Source organism: Barbus barbus (assembly GCF_936440315.1).
Source record: "Barbus barbus genome assembly, chromosome: 38".
In the NCBI taxonomy this organism is placed as follows: Eukaryota; Metazoa; Chordata; class Actinopteri; order Cypriniformes; family Cyprinidae; genus Barbus; species Barbus barbus.
In genome coordinates, this window is record NC_136716.1 from 20,239,238 (window position 1) to 20,257,020 (window position 17,783).

Here is a 17,783-nt window from a genome sequence, read left to right on the forward strand (position 1 = left end):
TCCTCTGAACAAAAAAGTCCTCTAAAATAATATCAAAGCCCTTTAAAAAAATACAATCTTATTTGTGCTATAGGCTATATGTTGGATAAAAAATAACACAATAGATAAATTTTACGTGAAAAGTTCATCTCAGGGGAAGGGTATTTTCCCATAAATGTCAAATGTTTTCATATGTTAAAATTTGATCTAATTAATAATTGTTGTTGTACACAATGCATTTGTAAAAAAAACTTTTTTCCAGGGTTGCTGTTTTGGAATTGTTTCAATTGATTAATTTTTGCAATGGCATATCATTTTAAATATTGTGGAATAATGCATACATTTCATAAATAATTAATAGGTCTACTTTTTATATAAATTATGGAAGATGTCTTACTCTATTTTCTTCATATTTATGGCATTTTTTTTATGGTTACCTATAAAAATCCCAAATAATGTGACAAAATATTAAATTTTTTTAGTCAAGATTTTAAAGTATATGTTGTTATTCTGTATACAAGCGCTAAATTAATACTGTTTAACTGAAATTAACACTGTATATGATGATGATCATTTATCAGTATACAATATAATTTAAATATAATTGGTTTGACTGAAATAGGCCTCTGTAGGACTGAGGTTTAGTTTCTTTTTTCTTTATTTTTAAAATTAAACTTCAATAAACACAGTCAGTCCAGTTATGACTACAATAATACACATGAAAACATAAAACACAATGAGGGTGGGCTAAACATTTTGTAAATATATTAAAGGACTTACAAATGGAGACAGTCTTAATTGCTTTCTTATTATGTAAATAAAAAATGGCCACAACAACGTAGTATCAATATTCTCAGGTTACTAAATGAGTGTGTGCCTGTCTGTGTGTGTACAGATGGCAGCTGGAGTGAAGAGGAAGAGGAGGAGGATGGAAGACTTATGAGGTCACGGGCTTCCTCGTCCAACACATGACGAGGAATCGTCTTGATCTGATCATCAGGTGACTGCAGCTTTGATATCAGCTCCATATGGTAAGTGTCTAACAGCCTAACATCTAAAATCTCGTATGTTTTCTGATCAGCTGGTTGAGAGTGGGTCAGTCTATGGCTTGATATGAAAGCGGATAGCCTGCTAGCGATCTTAATTTAGACCAGGATTAGTAGTTTTAAAGGTTATTTTAGGGTTAAAGTGTCACGTCGCGGCTCGAACTCATAGTTTGATCAAATATGAGTGATTTTCCTTCAGCTATAATGTGATTCTCTGGTCAAATTCAAACCGTGGTGAATTACTATGAGTAAAGTCGCTAGCTAGCACAGCTCTGCAAGTGAAATAATGTATCATTATGGTAGTGAAAATGGAACAACGTATCATTCAAGGCGGAAACATTCGGTTTTGGAATGTTCCCCTTTTTTAAACGTGTCTGTGGTTTAAGTGTTTTGAATAACTACCACAGAATATATTATATATTTATTTACAGGTGTCAAGAGTCTGATAGTGTGATTTAATGGCTGTTTTAATAGTGCTTCAGGGGTAATTATTTATTAGGAGAAGATGGACTACGTGCGATATGAGTTGCATCCATATATGATAGCTTAATGTTGTTATTATTGTAGTTAATATGAAATAATAAAACACATATTTTGGTGAACAACTTAAAATGGATATTATTTAACAAGGAAAGGCTTAATTCTACTAATTTATAGGTTATGACAAATAATAAAAATATGTGACTTGTATTTTTTGATATATGGAAATATTAAATAATTGTGGAATTATTCATGCAGTTTCAAATGAATTATTGTGCCCTTGAATTAATAAATGTACATAAAGTGTCAATGTTCCAAAGAAATTTGAAGAGGCATCATTCTACTCAATTATAGGTTATGACAAATAATATGTGAGGCATGTAAAATATATTTTTTTAACATTTGGAAATATTAAATCATTCTAAATGTGCCCTTGAATTAATAAATAAATATACATAAACGTGTCAATGTTCTGATGACATTAGAAAAGGCTTCATTCTACTCAATTATAGAGTATATTTTTGAATATATGGAAATAAAATTTTACTTCATATATTTATATATCTCCTATATGTGGCCCTAATGGTGATTCTAACTTTGCTACGGAACTTAACGTCTTTCTTCTGACTGAAAACAATTCAGACAAACAGAGTTCTGTGAAAGCTGTTTTGCTATTGGTTTTACGGTGTAGGTGTTAAAGCATTTGTGCAAAAAGTGTGTGAATGTTTTATGTTTCGGTCAAATAAAAGACACTTTCATCTATGTGAGAATAGTTCCCACGCATCCTGTTGCTCTGGAGAACAGACACAGGTGGACAACCTGTCACTGTAACACAGCGCTGCCAAAACATTAGTCTTTTGCTCCGTGGCACTTGATCTCTTGTTGGATCAAAGATTGCTGAATCGTATCGGCTGGGAAGCAGCCACCTGTCCTTTAGAAATGAGATGAGATGAGAATCACTGCGTGCAACGTGATCCAGTGCAGTGTGTTTCACTTCACTGCTTGGATCAGAATAATGCAAATCAGGTCTGAAGTAACAAGTTCACTCATATGTTTAGGCATTGGTTGAATTGTAAAAAAATGTCAGGGAGGATGGTGTGGGGTTTGGTTCTGTGGCTAACTTTACACAATGATTACAAAATTGGTTTCTATTTAATGAAAAATTATCCTTATTAAATTAACTATTATTAATAAAAAAAATTCCTTCTGGGGCCTGAAATAGAGGAATTTTGGTCAATATTGATAATTAAACAATATTTTGCTGAATGTGTTTTTGTGCTGGCATCTTCTCTGGCTTAGGCAAAGAGCAAGTCCCTGTTTAAATAAATGACTTTCTGAATCATTCATATCAAAGGATTCGATCAAAACGGCTGATTCAATAGAAACAAAGTGAGACCATCTGAATGGACCGTTGAATCACTGGCTCACTGGATTCGTTCAAAAACTGATTCATTCACGGAATGAAACGCCATGTTGCTCTGTCTGCACTGTTGTATGAAACTAAAAGCACATTTGTGCTTGCGGCCTCGTGCAATTGTGCTCTGCATTTAGCCCATCCAAGTGTACACACAGTAGTGAACATACACCCGGAGCAGTGGGCAGCCATTGCTGCGGCGCCCGGGGAGCAGTTGGGGGTTCGGTGCCTTGCTCAAGGGTCTCACCTCAGTGGTGGTATTGAGGGTGGAGAGAGTGTTGGTTATTCACTCCCCCACCTACAATCCCTGCCGGACAGACTCTCTAACCATTAGGCCATGACTGCCCACAATTCTAATCAAGGAAAAATCATACCTTCTTTTTAAAGATCTTCAAAAGTTGCGCTTGAACCGTTTTGCGTGAAAAATGACGAAATTGCTTCTGCTTGTGCGCAGCTTGTTACAGAACTGAGTTCTGATTGGCCAATCGCCGTTACTTAGTTCGGATATGATCATAAGTAGAGAATTTTAACATTAGATGTGCATAAGTTTTACATAATACACAAAATTAATAATCCAAAGGGGTTGGTAAGTGGGGATGGTGGTTTTACAGAAGGGATGCTTTTTGTTATTTTTTTTGACAAAAAAAAGGTGGATGCCCTCTCCCCGCATCCTCCCTCAATTCGAGCCCTGTGTTTAGGGTACTTTAACTGTGCAGAACTGTAATTCATTGTTCTCTCAAAGAGCTGGGGGGCAAAGTTATTTTAAAGTTGTTTTAACTTTAAGAAGGGGGTGTTTTGAAAGAATTCCAGGACTTGTGTGAGCTTGCAAAGCATGAGAATATCAGGTGTGCTACCCAGAAAGCATTGTAATTTGCTTTTTGCTATGCCATGTGTGCCAGGGTGAGGTTGGTGATATTTGCAAAAGGTTGTCACCGATGTCCAACGTTAATGAAATAAAGGATTCACTGAGGAAATTCACACGACTCTGGAACAATACAGTCTGCTCCACCCTACTATTGGAAAGTGTTCAATATTTGATAGGAATCGCAGGCCTCAGCCTACACTAATTCTGCTCAGGTTACATCTCTCATCAGACCCCAGAGAAATCTCTGGACTGAATAACAATGTTTGTTATTGTCGTTGTTGAAGCTGGGATGAGATCATCCAGCTCATTAAAATCTAAAGTTCATGTGCAATTACACTTCTCAGTGGGATTTATGGTGATTTTCTGCTAGAAATGGTTTTACAGGCAAAATATGGAGGACGTGTGAGTGTGACCAGAAAATACTGAAGAACTGCTCACATGACACTCTATAAAGAAGTCCAGGCCGTTTTTGTTATTATGAATATGGAAATGGGCTGCGTTCTTCCCAAATTCCCTGTAACACTCTCCATGGAACAATAAGGAAGTCTTTTTTAAGAGAGAGCCTATTTTTTATAGTGGTATATTCTGATTCATTTTTGATTTGAGAATAGACTTGTTTTGAAACAAATCAAATATGTTTTAGAATTTCATACCAAATAACCATAATTTGCTTGACTAATCTTGTAAAAGTTGTGATTAAGCATCTTTTGTGATGTTTTTCCCCTAATTTTCCCTGACATTGTTATTATTTTGGCTCAGAGGGTTTCCGTCTTGTCTGGCTTTAGCTTGTTTTTCCAGATTCATATCAAGTAAAGTGCTGAATCATTAAAACAAAGCATAAGCTGCTTGATAATGTAATACAGCTGCTCAGTTTTCTCATTGGCTTGGCTGTTGTCCAGTTACGCTCCCTGAATCTAATTCAAGTAACGGTAATTTTCAGTCTAAAAACAGCCAACAGACATTACCCAGACTCATACTTTACAGAATAATAGACTGCATGGTTTTGAACTGGTTGGTTTATGTTGGTGTCTCTCTGTTTGCAGGGGTGGATAAAGCGATGACCCCCACCCTGCCCGGCCTGTGGGACGTGTAGAGCGCTGTGTGGGCAAGAAGAGTGGAGAGAAGTAGCAAAGGATGGGAAAGAGGATATGGGGTCTCTGCCAGGGCATCTCAACGGCTGTGCTTTATGGCTCCCTGTCTCTGTTCGTCTCCATTCTCCACAATGTCTTCTTACTGTATTACGTGGAGACCTTTGTGTCTGTTTACAAGATTGACAAGTTGTCATTTTGGGTGGGAGAGGTAGGTTTTTTTAATGGTATCTTCATTTACGTAAGATTCTTAAATATTTGTAAAAAATAAAAATTATAGATATTTTTAAATGTTTGCCATTCCAAAGTTTGGGGTCACTAAGATTTTTTTTTAAAGAAATAAGACTTTTATTGAGCAATGATTAATTAGTTAAATTCATCAAAAGTGATAGTAAAATGTTTTAAACATTTAAAATATATAAAAGTAGAAAGCAGTTGTTTTCAATTTTTTTTACAATATTACTGTTTTTACTGTATTCTTGATCAAATAAATGCAGCCTTGATGAGAATATGAAGACTTCTTAAAAAAAAACTAAAACATAGACGCCAAATGTTTGAATTGTACAGTATATTATGGTTATTTGAAATTCTTATTCATTATGTTTGATTAAATGCAGATGTTTTTAACACATTGTTTCTTTTCATAGACTGTGTTTCTAATATGGAATAGCCTGAACGACCCTCTTTTTGGCTGGCTGAGTGACCGCTCATTGCTGAGCTCTCCTCAGTAAGATTATTCACTCTCTTCAAATTGGAAATCCATATTTTGATAAGATAAGTACATATCTCATTTAAATCTCTGTGTTTGATTGTTCAGGTCTGGGTCCCAGATCACGTCCCCTGAGGTGGTCCTGAAGCGTCTGCAGGCACTCTCCCGCAGCGGGCCTCTCTTTGCGCTCTCATTCCTGGCCTTCTGGGTTGCCTGGACCTGGCCTGGACTGCAGTTCCTCATCTGCCTGTGCCTTTATGATGGCTTCCTCACGGTGGTCGACCTCAACCACAACGCCCTCCTGGCCGACCTGGCTGTGTCAGCACATGACCGCACACGCCTCAACTTCCACAGTTCCTTGTTCAGTGCGATGGGCTCGCTGTCCGTCTTTCTCTCTTACTCCTTCTGGAACAAGGAAAACTTCTACTCCTTCAGACTCTTTTGCGTGGCTCTAGCCACTCTCTCAATGCTAGGCTTTTTTGTGGTTTCACGTCTTCTGCTGCACCGGTTTCAGAAGGAAGTCCAGCTACGCAAGAACGAGAGCCAAGCACTCACTGAGTAAGAGCGTTATTGTTTTGCAGTGCTAAATGTTACTTGTCGTTTAGCAGTTACTTTTCATCTGAAGGAATTTACACCACACAGAGCCGGTCCCCATGGAGCAACCTGGGGTTAACTACCTCACTCATGGGAGGAATGTTGATAGCACTGGATGTGAACATTCATTATTTGTGTTACCAGCACAGCTTCTCAAAGGAATATTTAACCCAAAAAATTATCATTTGCCATTTACTTAACCACATATTTTTCCAACTTATGTTATTTTCTACTATGAAACCTAAAAAGAGTTATTAGGCAGAATATCCAAGCTTCAGTTTTCTGTAAAAAAAAAAAAAAGTACATGATTATTTGTACAAAAAGGACAAAAAATGGAATTAGTGCATTACAGCCTGTACTTTTGTCTGATCTTCACATAATACATCATATGACTTTATAACAGTGTTACTTTAATATCAGTGAGAAGCATACATACCCACACACACACACACACACACATATACAGTAGATATAAAAAGTCTACACACCCCTGTTAAAATGACAGGTTTCTCTGCTGTAAAAAAATGAGACCAAGATTAATCAATTCAGAACATTTTCCACCTTTTAAAGTAAATTATAACCTGTACAACTCAATTAAAAAACAAACTGAAATCTTTTTTTTTTTGGGGGGGGTTGCATAAGTGTGCACACCCTTAAACTAATACTTTGCTGAAGCACCTTTTGATTTTATTACAGCACTTAATCTTTTTGGGTATGAGTCTATCAGCATGGCACTTCTTGAATTGGCAATATTTGCCCACTCTTCTTTGCAAAAAACACTCCAAATCTATCAGATCGCGAGGTCTCCTGTGTACAGCCCTCTTCAGATCACCCCACAGATTTTCAATCGGATTCAGGTCTGGGCTCTGGCTGGGCCTTTCCAAAACTTGAATCTTCTTCTGGTGATTTGGATGTGTGCTTTGGGTCCATGTCGTGCTGAAAGATGGAGTTCCTCTTCATCTTCAGCTTCCTAGCAGAAGCCTGAAGGTTTTGTGCCAGTATTGACTGGTATTTGGAACAGTTCATAATTCCCTCCACCTTGACTAAGGCCCCAGTTTCAGCTGAAGAAAAACAGCCCCAAAGCATGATGCTGCCACCACCATGCTTCACTGTGGGTTTGGTGTTCCTTTGGTGATGTGCAGTGTTGTTTTTGCACCAAACATACCTTTTGTATTTATGATCAAGAAGGTTCAACCTTGGTTTCATTAAACCATAACCCATTTTCCCATGTTTTTGGGAGACTTAAAATGTGTTTTTGCTAAATTTAGCCAGGCTTGTTTTGAAATGTTTTTCTTGCCACCCTACTCCATAGCCCAGACATATGAAGAAAACGGGAGATTGTTGTCACATGTACTACACAGCCAGTACTTGCCAGAAATTCCTGCAGCTCCTTTAATGTTGCTGTAGGCCTCTTGGCAGCCTCTCTGACCCGTTTTCTAATCGTCTTTTCATCAGTTTTGACGTCGTTCTTGGTAATGTCACTGTTGCGCCATATTTTCTCCACTTGATGATGACTTCATTGTGTTCCATGGTATATCTAATGCCTGGGAAATTCTTTTGTACACTTCTCCAGACTGATACCATTTAACAGTGAGATCCCTCTGATGCTTTGGAAGCTCTCTGGGGACCATGGCTTTTGCTGTAAGATGCGACTAAGAAAAGGGTGTGCACACTTATGCAACCACATTAATTTTTAGTTTCTTATTTTTACTCCACCTTTCCTAAACGATTTCAGTTTGTTTTTTAATTGAGTTGTACAGGTTATAGTTTACATTAAAGGTGGAAAAAGTTCAGAAATTATTTATCTTGGTCTCATTTTTTTTACATCACAGAAACCTGGCATTTTAACAGGGGTGTGTAGACTTTTTATATCCACTGCATATATATATATATATGCGTATGTATGTGTGATTCTGGATATATACCACGGGTATATTTGTAGCAATAGCCAACAATACATTATATGGGTCAAAATTATTTATTTTTCATTTTATGCCAAAAACCATTAGGATATTAATTAAAGATGATGTTCCATGAATATATTATGTAAATTTCCTACCATAAATATATCAAAACTTAATTTTTGATCAGTAATATGCATTGCTAAGAACTTCATTTGGACAACTTTAAAGACGATTTTCTCAATATTTAGATTTTTTGCACCCTCAGATTCTAGATTTTCAAATAGTTGTATCTCGGCCAAATATTGTCCTATCCTAACAAACCATACATCAATGGAAAGCTTATTTATTTATGTATGTATAAATCTCAGTTTAAAAAAAAAGACCCCTATGACTGGTTTTGTGGTCCAGATTTCATTTAATTTCATGAAATTATTGTAACAGTTTCATCTGAAAACTGTAGAAAAAAGGAACGTGAAAGCTGTGTTCTGCATTATTTGTTCCACCCTCACAATATTGCTCAAGTTGTGACTTCTCTAAAAATATATATTTTTTCTTTTCACTAATTCAGTTATCCATATATTTGGCTGTTTGCACTTTTCTATAATTGCTGGACTACAAGCTTTTGAAATGCTAAAATTGAAACAAACTTCATATTAAAGCAGTAAGCCTTTTGTGTTACAGTGACTTTACTTTATTCCCCTCTTTTTTTCTCTCTTTTGTTGCCTCCCATTGGATTGTTCATCCTCCTTGACGTCCTCGTAGACTGAGTGTCGGTCAGGCTCCTTTTACCTCACCTGAGAAGCCAGTCACTCTTGGGGAATATCTAAAGCAGCTGTCATGCCACAAGAACTTTATGTGGTTTGTTTCTATGAACCTTGTACAGGTAAATATGAGCAAACATGCACAAAAGACAAAGCTAAAGTGGTATTTTCTGTAATCATCCAATTAGAGAACAGACCAATCATGTTTTTTCCTCTACCCCACCATCTACAGGTATTCCACTGCCATTTCAACAGCAATTTCTTTCCTCTGTTTTTGGAGCACCTCCTGTCAGACCATATCTCTGCCTCAACCGGATCCTTCCTGCTGGGTAAGACAAAAATAAATCATTCACATGAACACAGCACATTAACAGTGCCGGCTATGTAATATAATCTTTTCGAAAGAAGTCTCTTATGCTCACCAAGGCTGCATTTATTTGATCAAAAATACAGTAAAAACATTAATATTATGAAATACTATTACAATGTCAAACAACTGTTTTGTATTTTAATATACTGTTAAATGTAATTTATTCTTGTGATGGCAAAACTGAATTTTCAGCTGCCATTACTCCAGTTTGCAGTGTCACATGATTCTTGGGCCTCAAGAAACATTGCTTATTATTATCAATAATATATGTGACACTGGACCATAAAACCAGTCATAAGGGTAATTTTTTTTTTTAATTTAGCTGAATAAATAAACTTTCCATTGATGTATGGTTTGTTAGGATAGGACAATATTTGGCTGAGATACAACTATTTGAAAATCTGGAATCTAAGGGTGCAAAAAATCTAAATATTGCACCTTGAAAGTTGTCCAAAAGAAGTTCTTAGCAATGCATATTACTATTACTATCAAAAATTATGTTTTGTTATATTTCATAAATTTGCTAAATATCTTTGTGGAACATGATCTTTACTTAAATACCTAATGATTTTTGGCATAAAAGAAAAATTTATAATTTTGACCATTCAATGTATTGTTGGCTATTGCTACAAATATACTTGTGCTACTTATGACTGGTTTTGTGGTCCAGGGTCACATATGAAAACCGTGATATATTTTTTAATTATATTCTATTTTCCTGTGACACAGGCATTTCTTACATTGCACCTCATCTGAACAATCTCTACTTTTTGACGCTGTGCCAAAGACTGGGTGTCTATCAGGTTGTCCGTGGGCTCTTCCTCCTGAAGTTGGGCCTCAGCGTGGTCATGCTCTTAGCTGGGGCGGACCACGTCTACCTGCTCTGCATCTTTATTGCTAGGTGAGAAATGAACGTTGCACGAGCCCTTCTGCTTTCAGACTACAGGTGTTCTGCCTCTTATGTGATATGAAATTCAAAACGTTATGAATGTTTTAGTTATTAGTTTTTGTTTAAAAGGAGCAGGTGTGCTTTTGTTTGCTAGCAAATTCATGTTGGTTCAAGACTTGAAACAAAGAAGTTTTATCCATGCTAGCAGACCAAGGACACGTGCTGAGATTGTGACTGTGAATTATATGACATTGCAAACAGGGAGAATAGATCATCTTGAATGTTGGATAATTAAAAAAAAATAATTATTGAAGAAAATTTGAACAAATTTTATTACAATAACATATGGTTTGTAGAAATAACTAATAATTTAGGTGGTGATAATGTACAAAATTATACAAACTCTTCAATATTTATTCATTTAAACAAGGAGCACTTAGTTATTTACAGTTTAAGTAAAATTAAGTCTATAACTTTGACAAAAAACACATCACGTATTCATTTATGCTGACACTAGTTGATTAATAAAAGGATGCTTGTTAGACTGAGAGCAGATTTAGACCATCTTTCCTCAGCATTGTCTTTTATCTCTGTTCGAATCTCTCCACAGTAATCGCGTCTTCACTGAGGGCACTTGTAAACTTCTGAACCTGGTGATCACAGACTTAGTGGATGAGGACTTTGTGTTGAACCACCGACAACAAGCAGCTTCTGCCCTGCTCTTTGGTATGGTTGCCTTGGTAACCAAGCCTGGCCAGACCTTTGCCCCTCTTATTGGTACCTGGCTGCTGTGTCTCTACACAGGTGTGTGTGCAGTGAATAAATATGCATTACACGTAACGTTCACATTTAATAATTACATTTATTTAGCAGATGCTTTTATCTAAAGTGACTTAGAAATGAGGGAAAACAAAGCAAATGTTTCATGTTTCAGAAGCCAACAACGAAGATTCTGCCTAATAAATCCTGCATTGTATTTCTTGTTTGACGCAATATATTACAATATAGTATATTTCAATTGATTATATACCATTTTGAATTTTTGTGTGGGTATATATATACAGTGCCCTCCAAAAGTATTGGAACAGTAAGGCCAATTCCTTTATTTTTTTGCTGTAGACTGAAAACATTTGGGTTTGACATCAAAAGATGAATATGAGATGAGAGATTAACATTTCAGCTTTTATTTACAGGTATTTTCATCTGGATCTGATACACAACTTAGAAGATAGCATCTTTTGTTTGAACCCACCCATTATTCATGTGAGCAAAAGTATTGGAACAGATAATTGCATCAAGCCTGTGACCCATTGACATCACCAAACTTTTGCATTCTTCTTTTGTGATGCTTTTCCAGGCTTTCACCGCAGCCTCTTTCAGTTTTGGGGGGTTGCTCCCTTCAGTCCCTTCTTTAGCAGGTAAAATGCATACTCTACAGGGTTTAAGTGTGGAGATTGACTTGGCCAGTCTAAAACCTTCCACTTCTTGCCCCTGATGAACTCCTTTGTTGTTTTGGCAGTATGTTTTGGGTCATTATCTTGCTGCATGATGAAGGATCTCCCAATCAGTTTGGTTGCATCTTTCTGTAAATTGTCAGACAAAATATTTCTGTAGACTTCAGAGTTAATTTTGCTGCTGCCATCATGTTACATCATTAATGAAGATTAATGAGCCTGTCCCAGAAGCAGCGATGAAAGCCCAAGCCATTACATTACTTGTGTAATGTGTACTATAATGTACACCTGTGTACACTGTGTTTCAGATGAGCTTGTATGTTTGGGATCATGAGCAGATCCTTTCTTTCTCCAAACTTTAGCCTTTCCATCACTTTGGTCCATAAAATCAGTCCATAAAACCTTGTCCCAGAATTTTTGAGGCTCGTCTCCTATTCTTCTTGCTAATGAGTGGTTTGCATCTTCTGGTGTAGCCTCTGTACTTTTGTTCATGAAGTCTTCTGCGAACAGTAGATTGTGATCCCTTCACTCCTGCCCTCTGGAGGTTGTTGCTGATGTCACTAACAGTTGTTTTAGGGTCTTTCTTTACAGCTGTCACAATGTTTCTGTCATCAACTGCAGATGTTTTCCTTGTTCTACCCGTTTGAGGTGTTACTTAGTACACCAGTGGTTTCTTTCTTCCTCAGGAGATTCCAAATGGTTGTACTTGCTATTGCCAGTGTTTGTGCAATGGTTTGATTGATTTTTCATCTTCTCTCAGCTTCACAATTGCTAGTTTTTCACCCATAGACACCTCTCTGGTTTTCATGTTGGTTACACGTCTAACTAACTATAAATGCAGTCTGCACGGATCTGAAACTGAGCGCAGACATTCAGTGCTATTTATTGTTTGAATAATCAATTAATAGGACACACCAGGGCAACAAAACACACCTGTCAGTCACATGTTCCAATACTTTTGGTAACATGAAAAATGGGTGGGTTCAAACAAAAGGTGCTATCTTCTTAGTTGTGTATCAGATCCAGATGAACATACCTGTGAATAAAAGCTGAAATGTTAATCTCTCATCTCATATTCATCTTTTGATGTCAAACCCAAATGTTTTCAGTCTACAGCAAAAATAAAGGACTTGGCCTTACTGTTCCAGTACTTTTGAGGGCACTGTATGTATGTGTGTGTGTGTGTGTGTATATATATATATATATATATATATATGTATGTATGTGTGTACAGTGGGGATAAAAATTATTATTTGATCCCCTGCTGATTTTGTACGTTTGCCCACTGACAAAGCAATGATCAGTCTATAATTTTAATGGTAGGTTTGTTTGAACCGTGAGAAACAGAATAACAACAACAAAAATCCAGAAAAACGCATTTCAAGAAAGTTATAAATTGATTTTATTTTATTTAAGTATTTGACCCCTTCGCAAAACATGACTTAGTACTTGGTGGCAAAACCCTTGTTGGCAATCACAGAGGTCAGGTGTTTCTTGTAGTTGGCCACCAGGTTTGCACACATTTAGTCCCACTCCTCTTTGCAGATCCTCTGCAAGTCATTAAGGTTTCAAGGCTGTTGCTTGGCAACTCGAACCTTCAGCTCCCTCCACAGATTTTCTATGGGATTAAGGTCTGGAGACTGGCTAGGCCACTCCAGGCCTAGCCAGTCTCCTTAATGTGCTTCTTCTTGAGCCACTCCTTTGTTGCCTTGGCCGTGTGGTTTGGGTCATTGTCATGCTGGAATACCCATCCACGACCCCGTCCATCGTCCCTTTGATGCGGTGCAGTTGTCCTGTCCTCTTAGCAGAAAAACACCCCCAAAGCATAATGTTTCCACCTACATGTTTGACGGTGGGGATGATGTTCTTGGGGGTCATAGGCAGCGTTCCTCCTCCTCAACACGGTGAGCTGAGTTGATGCCAAAGAGCTCAATTTTGGTCTCATCTGACCACAACACTTTCTCCCAGTTCTGCTCTGAATCATTGGCAAACTTCAGACGGGCCTGTACATGTGCTTTCTTGAGCAGGGGGACCTTATGGGCGCTGCAGGATTTCAGTCCTTCACGGCGTAGTGTGTTACCAATTGTTTTCTTGGTGACTATGGTCCCAGCTGCCTTGAGATCATTGACAAGATCCTCCCGTGTAGTTCTGGGCTGATTCCTCACCGTTCTCATGATCATTGAAACTCCACGAGGTGAGATCTTGCATGGAGCCCCAGACCGAGGGAGATTGACAGTTATTTTGTGTTTCTTCCATTTGTGAATAATCACGCCAACTGTTGTCAACTTCTCACCAAGCTGCTTGGGGATGGTCTTGTAGCCCATTCCAGCCTTGTGTCTGTCTACAGTCTTGTCCCTGACATCCTTGGACAGCTCTTTGGTCTTGGCCATGGTGGAGAGTTTGGAATCTGATTGATTGATTGCTTCTGTGGACAGGTTGTCTTTTATACAGTTAACTCTCCCTTTAAGAGAGTGCTCCTAATCTCAGCTCCTTACCTGTATAAAAGACACCTGGGAGCCACAAATCTTGCTGATTGATAGGGGATCAAATACTTATTTGACTCATTAAAATGCAAATCAATTTATAACTTTTTTGAAATGCATTTTTCAGACTTTTATTGTTATTCTGTCTCTCACTGTTCAAATAAACCTATAATTAAAATTATAGACTGATCATTTCTTTGTCAGTGGGCAAACGTACAAAATCAGCAGGGGATCAATCCTTTTTTTCCCCACTGTATGTGTGTGTGTGTGTGTGTGTAAAAAAATAAATGTGTGTGTGTGTGTGTGTTTATATATTATTTTTATACAGGTTTTTATTTTATTTGTTATACTTGTATTTCTTAAATTGTTTTTGCCATGAAAATAGCCTAAGATGCTGACATAGCATTATATAAATATATACTACTACTACTACTATTTTTTTTTTTTTTTTTTTTTTTTTTAGATTGGCCACAAAAATGTATCTCAAAACATGCATGCAAAAATATGTGAAATTTAACGTTAACAAAATATTTAACCAAATAAAAAAACTGTAGTATGAAAACTGTAGTATAAACACTAGGGGTGGGAGAAAAAATCGATCCATCGCGATTCTCTCTCCAATGATTCTGGATCGATTCTGAGCTTAGTTTTTAACCAGATGTGCGATGACGCTGAGTTTGCTTTAGAAACACCCGTATTCTGCTTGCTTCCAATTCCTCACACACATACACCACTCGAACCTTCCGTAAAATAATCTTTCATAAAGTTCGGAAAGGTTGAAGTGAATTACAACGACATGCACGGCCTTCATTGCACAGGATGCGCTTTGTTTGATGTTACACTTGAAGTGTGTGGTCTCGCCCGTCGGTATTTTCTTACAAATGCTCTACGAAGTCATCATTTATGTGGTTTATCATTAGCATTTTAACTGGTGAAAATTGAATTGTTGATATCAAGAATTAACATTGTTACTAGTGGAAATGCACTTGCTGATATCAAAAATAGCCATTGTTACTAGTAGAAATATAATTCCTGATATCAAGAATTAACATTTTAACTAGTAAAAACTGAATTGTTGATATCAAGAATTCATATCCTGAGAAGGAATAAAAGTCAAAACACCTTGCCATATGCGCATGCGGCTGTGCGTGACTCCGTGTAAGTGGTTTAATGTACTTGCGGCTCATAACTCTTTAATGGTTATGATGGGAATTGTATTGGTTTTAATGGAAACTATAATGGTGTCTACTGGTATGTGATGGATTCTATTGGTGGGATGTTAAATCCTATTGGAAAAATGCCCAAAACACACTACAAAAAGGATTTTTGTAATGGTTTTACTGGGAAAAAGCTAATGGTTTATAATGTTTTTTTTAAATGGAAACCATTAGAATTTCTGTGATTGTTTCTATTGGGCTTCTATTGGGTTTTTTTTAGCAGGGAAAGATTAAGAAAAATCACTCAGTTCTTGAATGGAAAACGTTCAGATAAACTTAAATACTGAAAGCACTCTTTGTTTGTTTTTTGTTATGTTTCTATGCTCCTTTTTATTATTTGCTACTTGCTAGTATGTTTTGAAGTTATAGGCTATTAGTTTAAAATTCTTAACATACAACTGTTTTATTTTTTTATTTGTAATTATTTTAAAAAGTACTTAATTACTTATGTAAGGATATGTAAATGTAAGTATTTTAAAATTCTCAAGTTGGTAAACTAATTAATTAATAAGGGGGGAAAAAAGTAGATCAAGAATCGTTCTGGAATCGGATCGTGACTCCCAGAATCGGATCAAATCGTGAGGTGACTAAAGATTCCCACCCCTAATAAGCACATCTTTATTGAGTTATTAATAAAGTTTACTTTAAAAAGTTATTTGTGAATGGTCACAGTTTGTTAGGTTTAAATTGAAAGTAGTACACTTCTGTTTAAAGGTTTGGGGTTGGAAAGATTTTATTTATTTATTATAACTGTATTAAAACCAGTAATATTATTGTAGTTTTTTCTAATGTTTCTATTGTAATATTTTTTTTAATATGCAATATATTACTGTGATGGCAAAGCTGAATTTTGAGCCTCATTACGCCAGTCTTCAGTGTCGCTTAATCCTTCAGAAATTATTTTAATATGCTGATTTGTTGCTTAATAAACTTTTCTTATTACTATCAGTGTTGAAACCTGTTGTGCTGCTTCATATTTTTGTGGAAACCATGATAACATTTGTTTTAGGATTCTAAAAGTGCATTTGTGTCTCATCATCCCCTATCATTTTCCAGGATATGACATCTTTGAGAGAAACTCGATGGCAGAAGCACCGATTGCCGCTCCTGCTGTCCCTGTGCCACTGCGTCAGGGTTGCTTTTACCTGCTGGTGTTTGTGCCCATTTCCTGTGCTCTTCTGCAGCTGCTGGCGTGGTCTCGCTTCACTCTGCATGGGCGAAGACTACAAAACATCAAGACCCTAAGGCAAGGTGCCCAACACAGCCACCTCATTGATGTCAAGGCTATCTAATGTTCTTGTATGCATGGGAAGAGGAAAGAAAGATGAGTCATGGACATTCCCCAAGACCAGGCTTGCTGCCAACAGATCCCGAATACTGCCAAATACTGCAAGAGACACTTAAGACAGAATGTATGGTCCCGTATAATTGAAACCTGCCTTAATTAGCTATGTTTGCTAAATGTTAGTTATTTATATTGAGTATGTGACCAAAAATGAATGGACAGTTTAACCAATCTAGTGGTTTGGGACCATATTGAACAGTACTGCCCCCAAACCTCCTGCTCTGATGTTTCAGTGTATGCACTGTGTTCTGAGAAAGGGCATGTTTACAGTACGTTCAGCAGCATTCCAGGGATACATGATATGGAATTGCATGGATATCTGTGGTTTTCTTTTATACTGTCAGGACTTATACGTTGTCTTTGTAATTGGGCCAGATGTTGAAGTAGTTTTGTGGCCAGTAATATCTGTTTTATATAACTTTTTGAAATGAATTCAGTTACTCATTGCTATCAATGATTATTATTACTGAAAAAGTATGAATATTATACTTCACATGAACGTAAATGCAGACTGTGTGTTGTACTAGCATGTATAACTAACTTATTTTTGTACCAAATGTCCAATTTCACTTTATTTTTGTGTTTTAGAGGCAGAGTTGTCAAGATGGTAATTAATTCCTTGGCCAGTCTGACGTTAAAATACAAATTGACTTCTCAAAGTTATAGAAATAGTTTTGTACGAGAGTTTTCTAAATTGAAATTTGTATTGCCAAATTTATATTCTTAACTTTTAGTAAAAATAAAATTTTTGACACATTCGTGAAATTGCATTTCCTGTATGATCATTGCAAAAAATGAAATTAAGAAGAAACGTCGTTATAATTTAGGCTTTAGATGGTTACTTTTTTGTTCGTCAGCTACTGGTTGGGGCGCAATGAGCACATCTGATATTTTATTCATATTTCATGGTTATTTATTGTAGGAAACATTTCAGTTATCTTAGAAAATGATAAAATTTTTACACAAATGTGTCGGAGTCTGAGCTGTGGCTTAGGATGTATGAGTTATTTTAGTGCTTTTGCCCATTGTTCGAATAATTTTGCTTGCAAATAAATGTTTTATAATAGTAATGTAATGTTATTGTCTTTGCTAAATGAATGCTTCAAAAAATCTGTAGTTACTGGTTCAGCATTAATCCATTTTAAATTTAAAAATATAATAATTTGTATAGGCCTACAATCCAGA

General features: G+C 36.6%; 1 protein-coding gene across 1 annotated transcript; it reads left to right on the forward strand.

The window, feature by feature from the left end:
• Nucleotides 1-883: 883 nt before the first annotated feature.
• LOC306857318 (transmembrane protein 180-like) lies at nt 884-17,666 on the forward strand. Its single transcript, XM_079397214.1, has 9 exons — nt 884-1,010; nt 4,828-5,083; nt 5,520-5,599; nt 5,690-6,139; nt 8,842-8,962; nt 9,073-9,169; nt 9,940-10,111; nt 10,710-10,903; nt 16,310-17,666. Exons 2-9 carry the CDS (start codon nt 4,919-4,921, stop codon nt 16,543-16,545), a joined length of 1,515 nt encoding a protein of 504 aa, XP_079253340.1. The 5' UTR covers nt 884-1,010; nt 4,828-4,918; the 3' UTR covers nt 16,546-17,666.
• Nucleotides 17,667-17,783: the final 117 nt, after the last annotated feature.

Excerpts from the sequence above, each read along its gene's own strand:
- LOC306857318 (XM_079397214.1), top strand. The coding sequence starts at position 4,919 with ATGGGAAAGAGGATATGGGGTCTCTGCCAGGGCATCTCAACGGCTGTG. Across the intron at positions 9,170-9,939 it reads AACCGGATCCTTCCTGCTGG|GCATTTCTTACATTGCACCT; the intron begins GTAAGACAAAAA and ends CCTGTGACACAG. Across the intron at positions 10,112-10,709 it reads CTCTGCATCTTTATTGCTAG|TAATCGCGTCTTCACTGAGG; the intron begins GTGAGAAATGAA and ends ATCTCTCCACAG.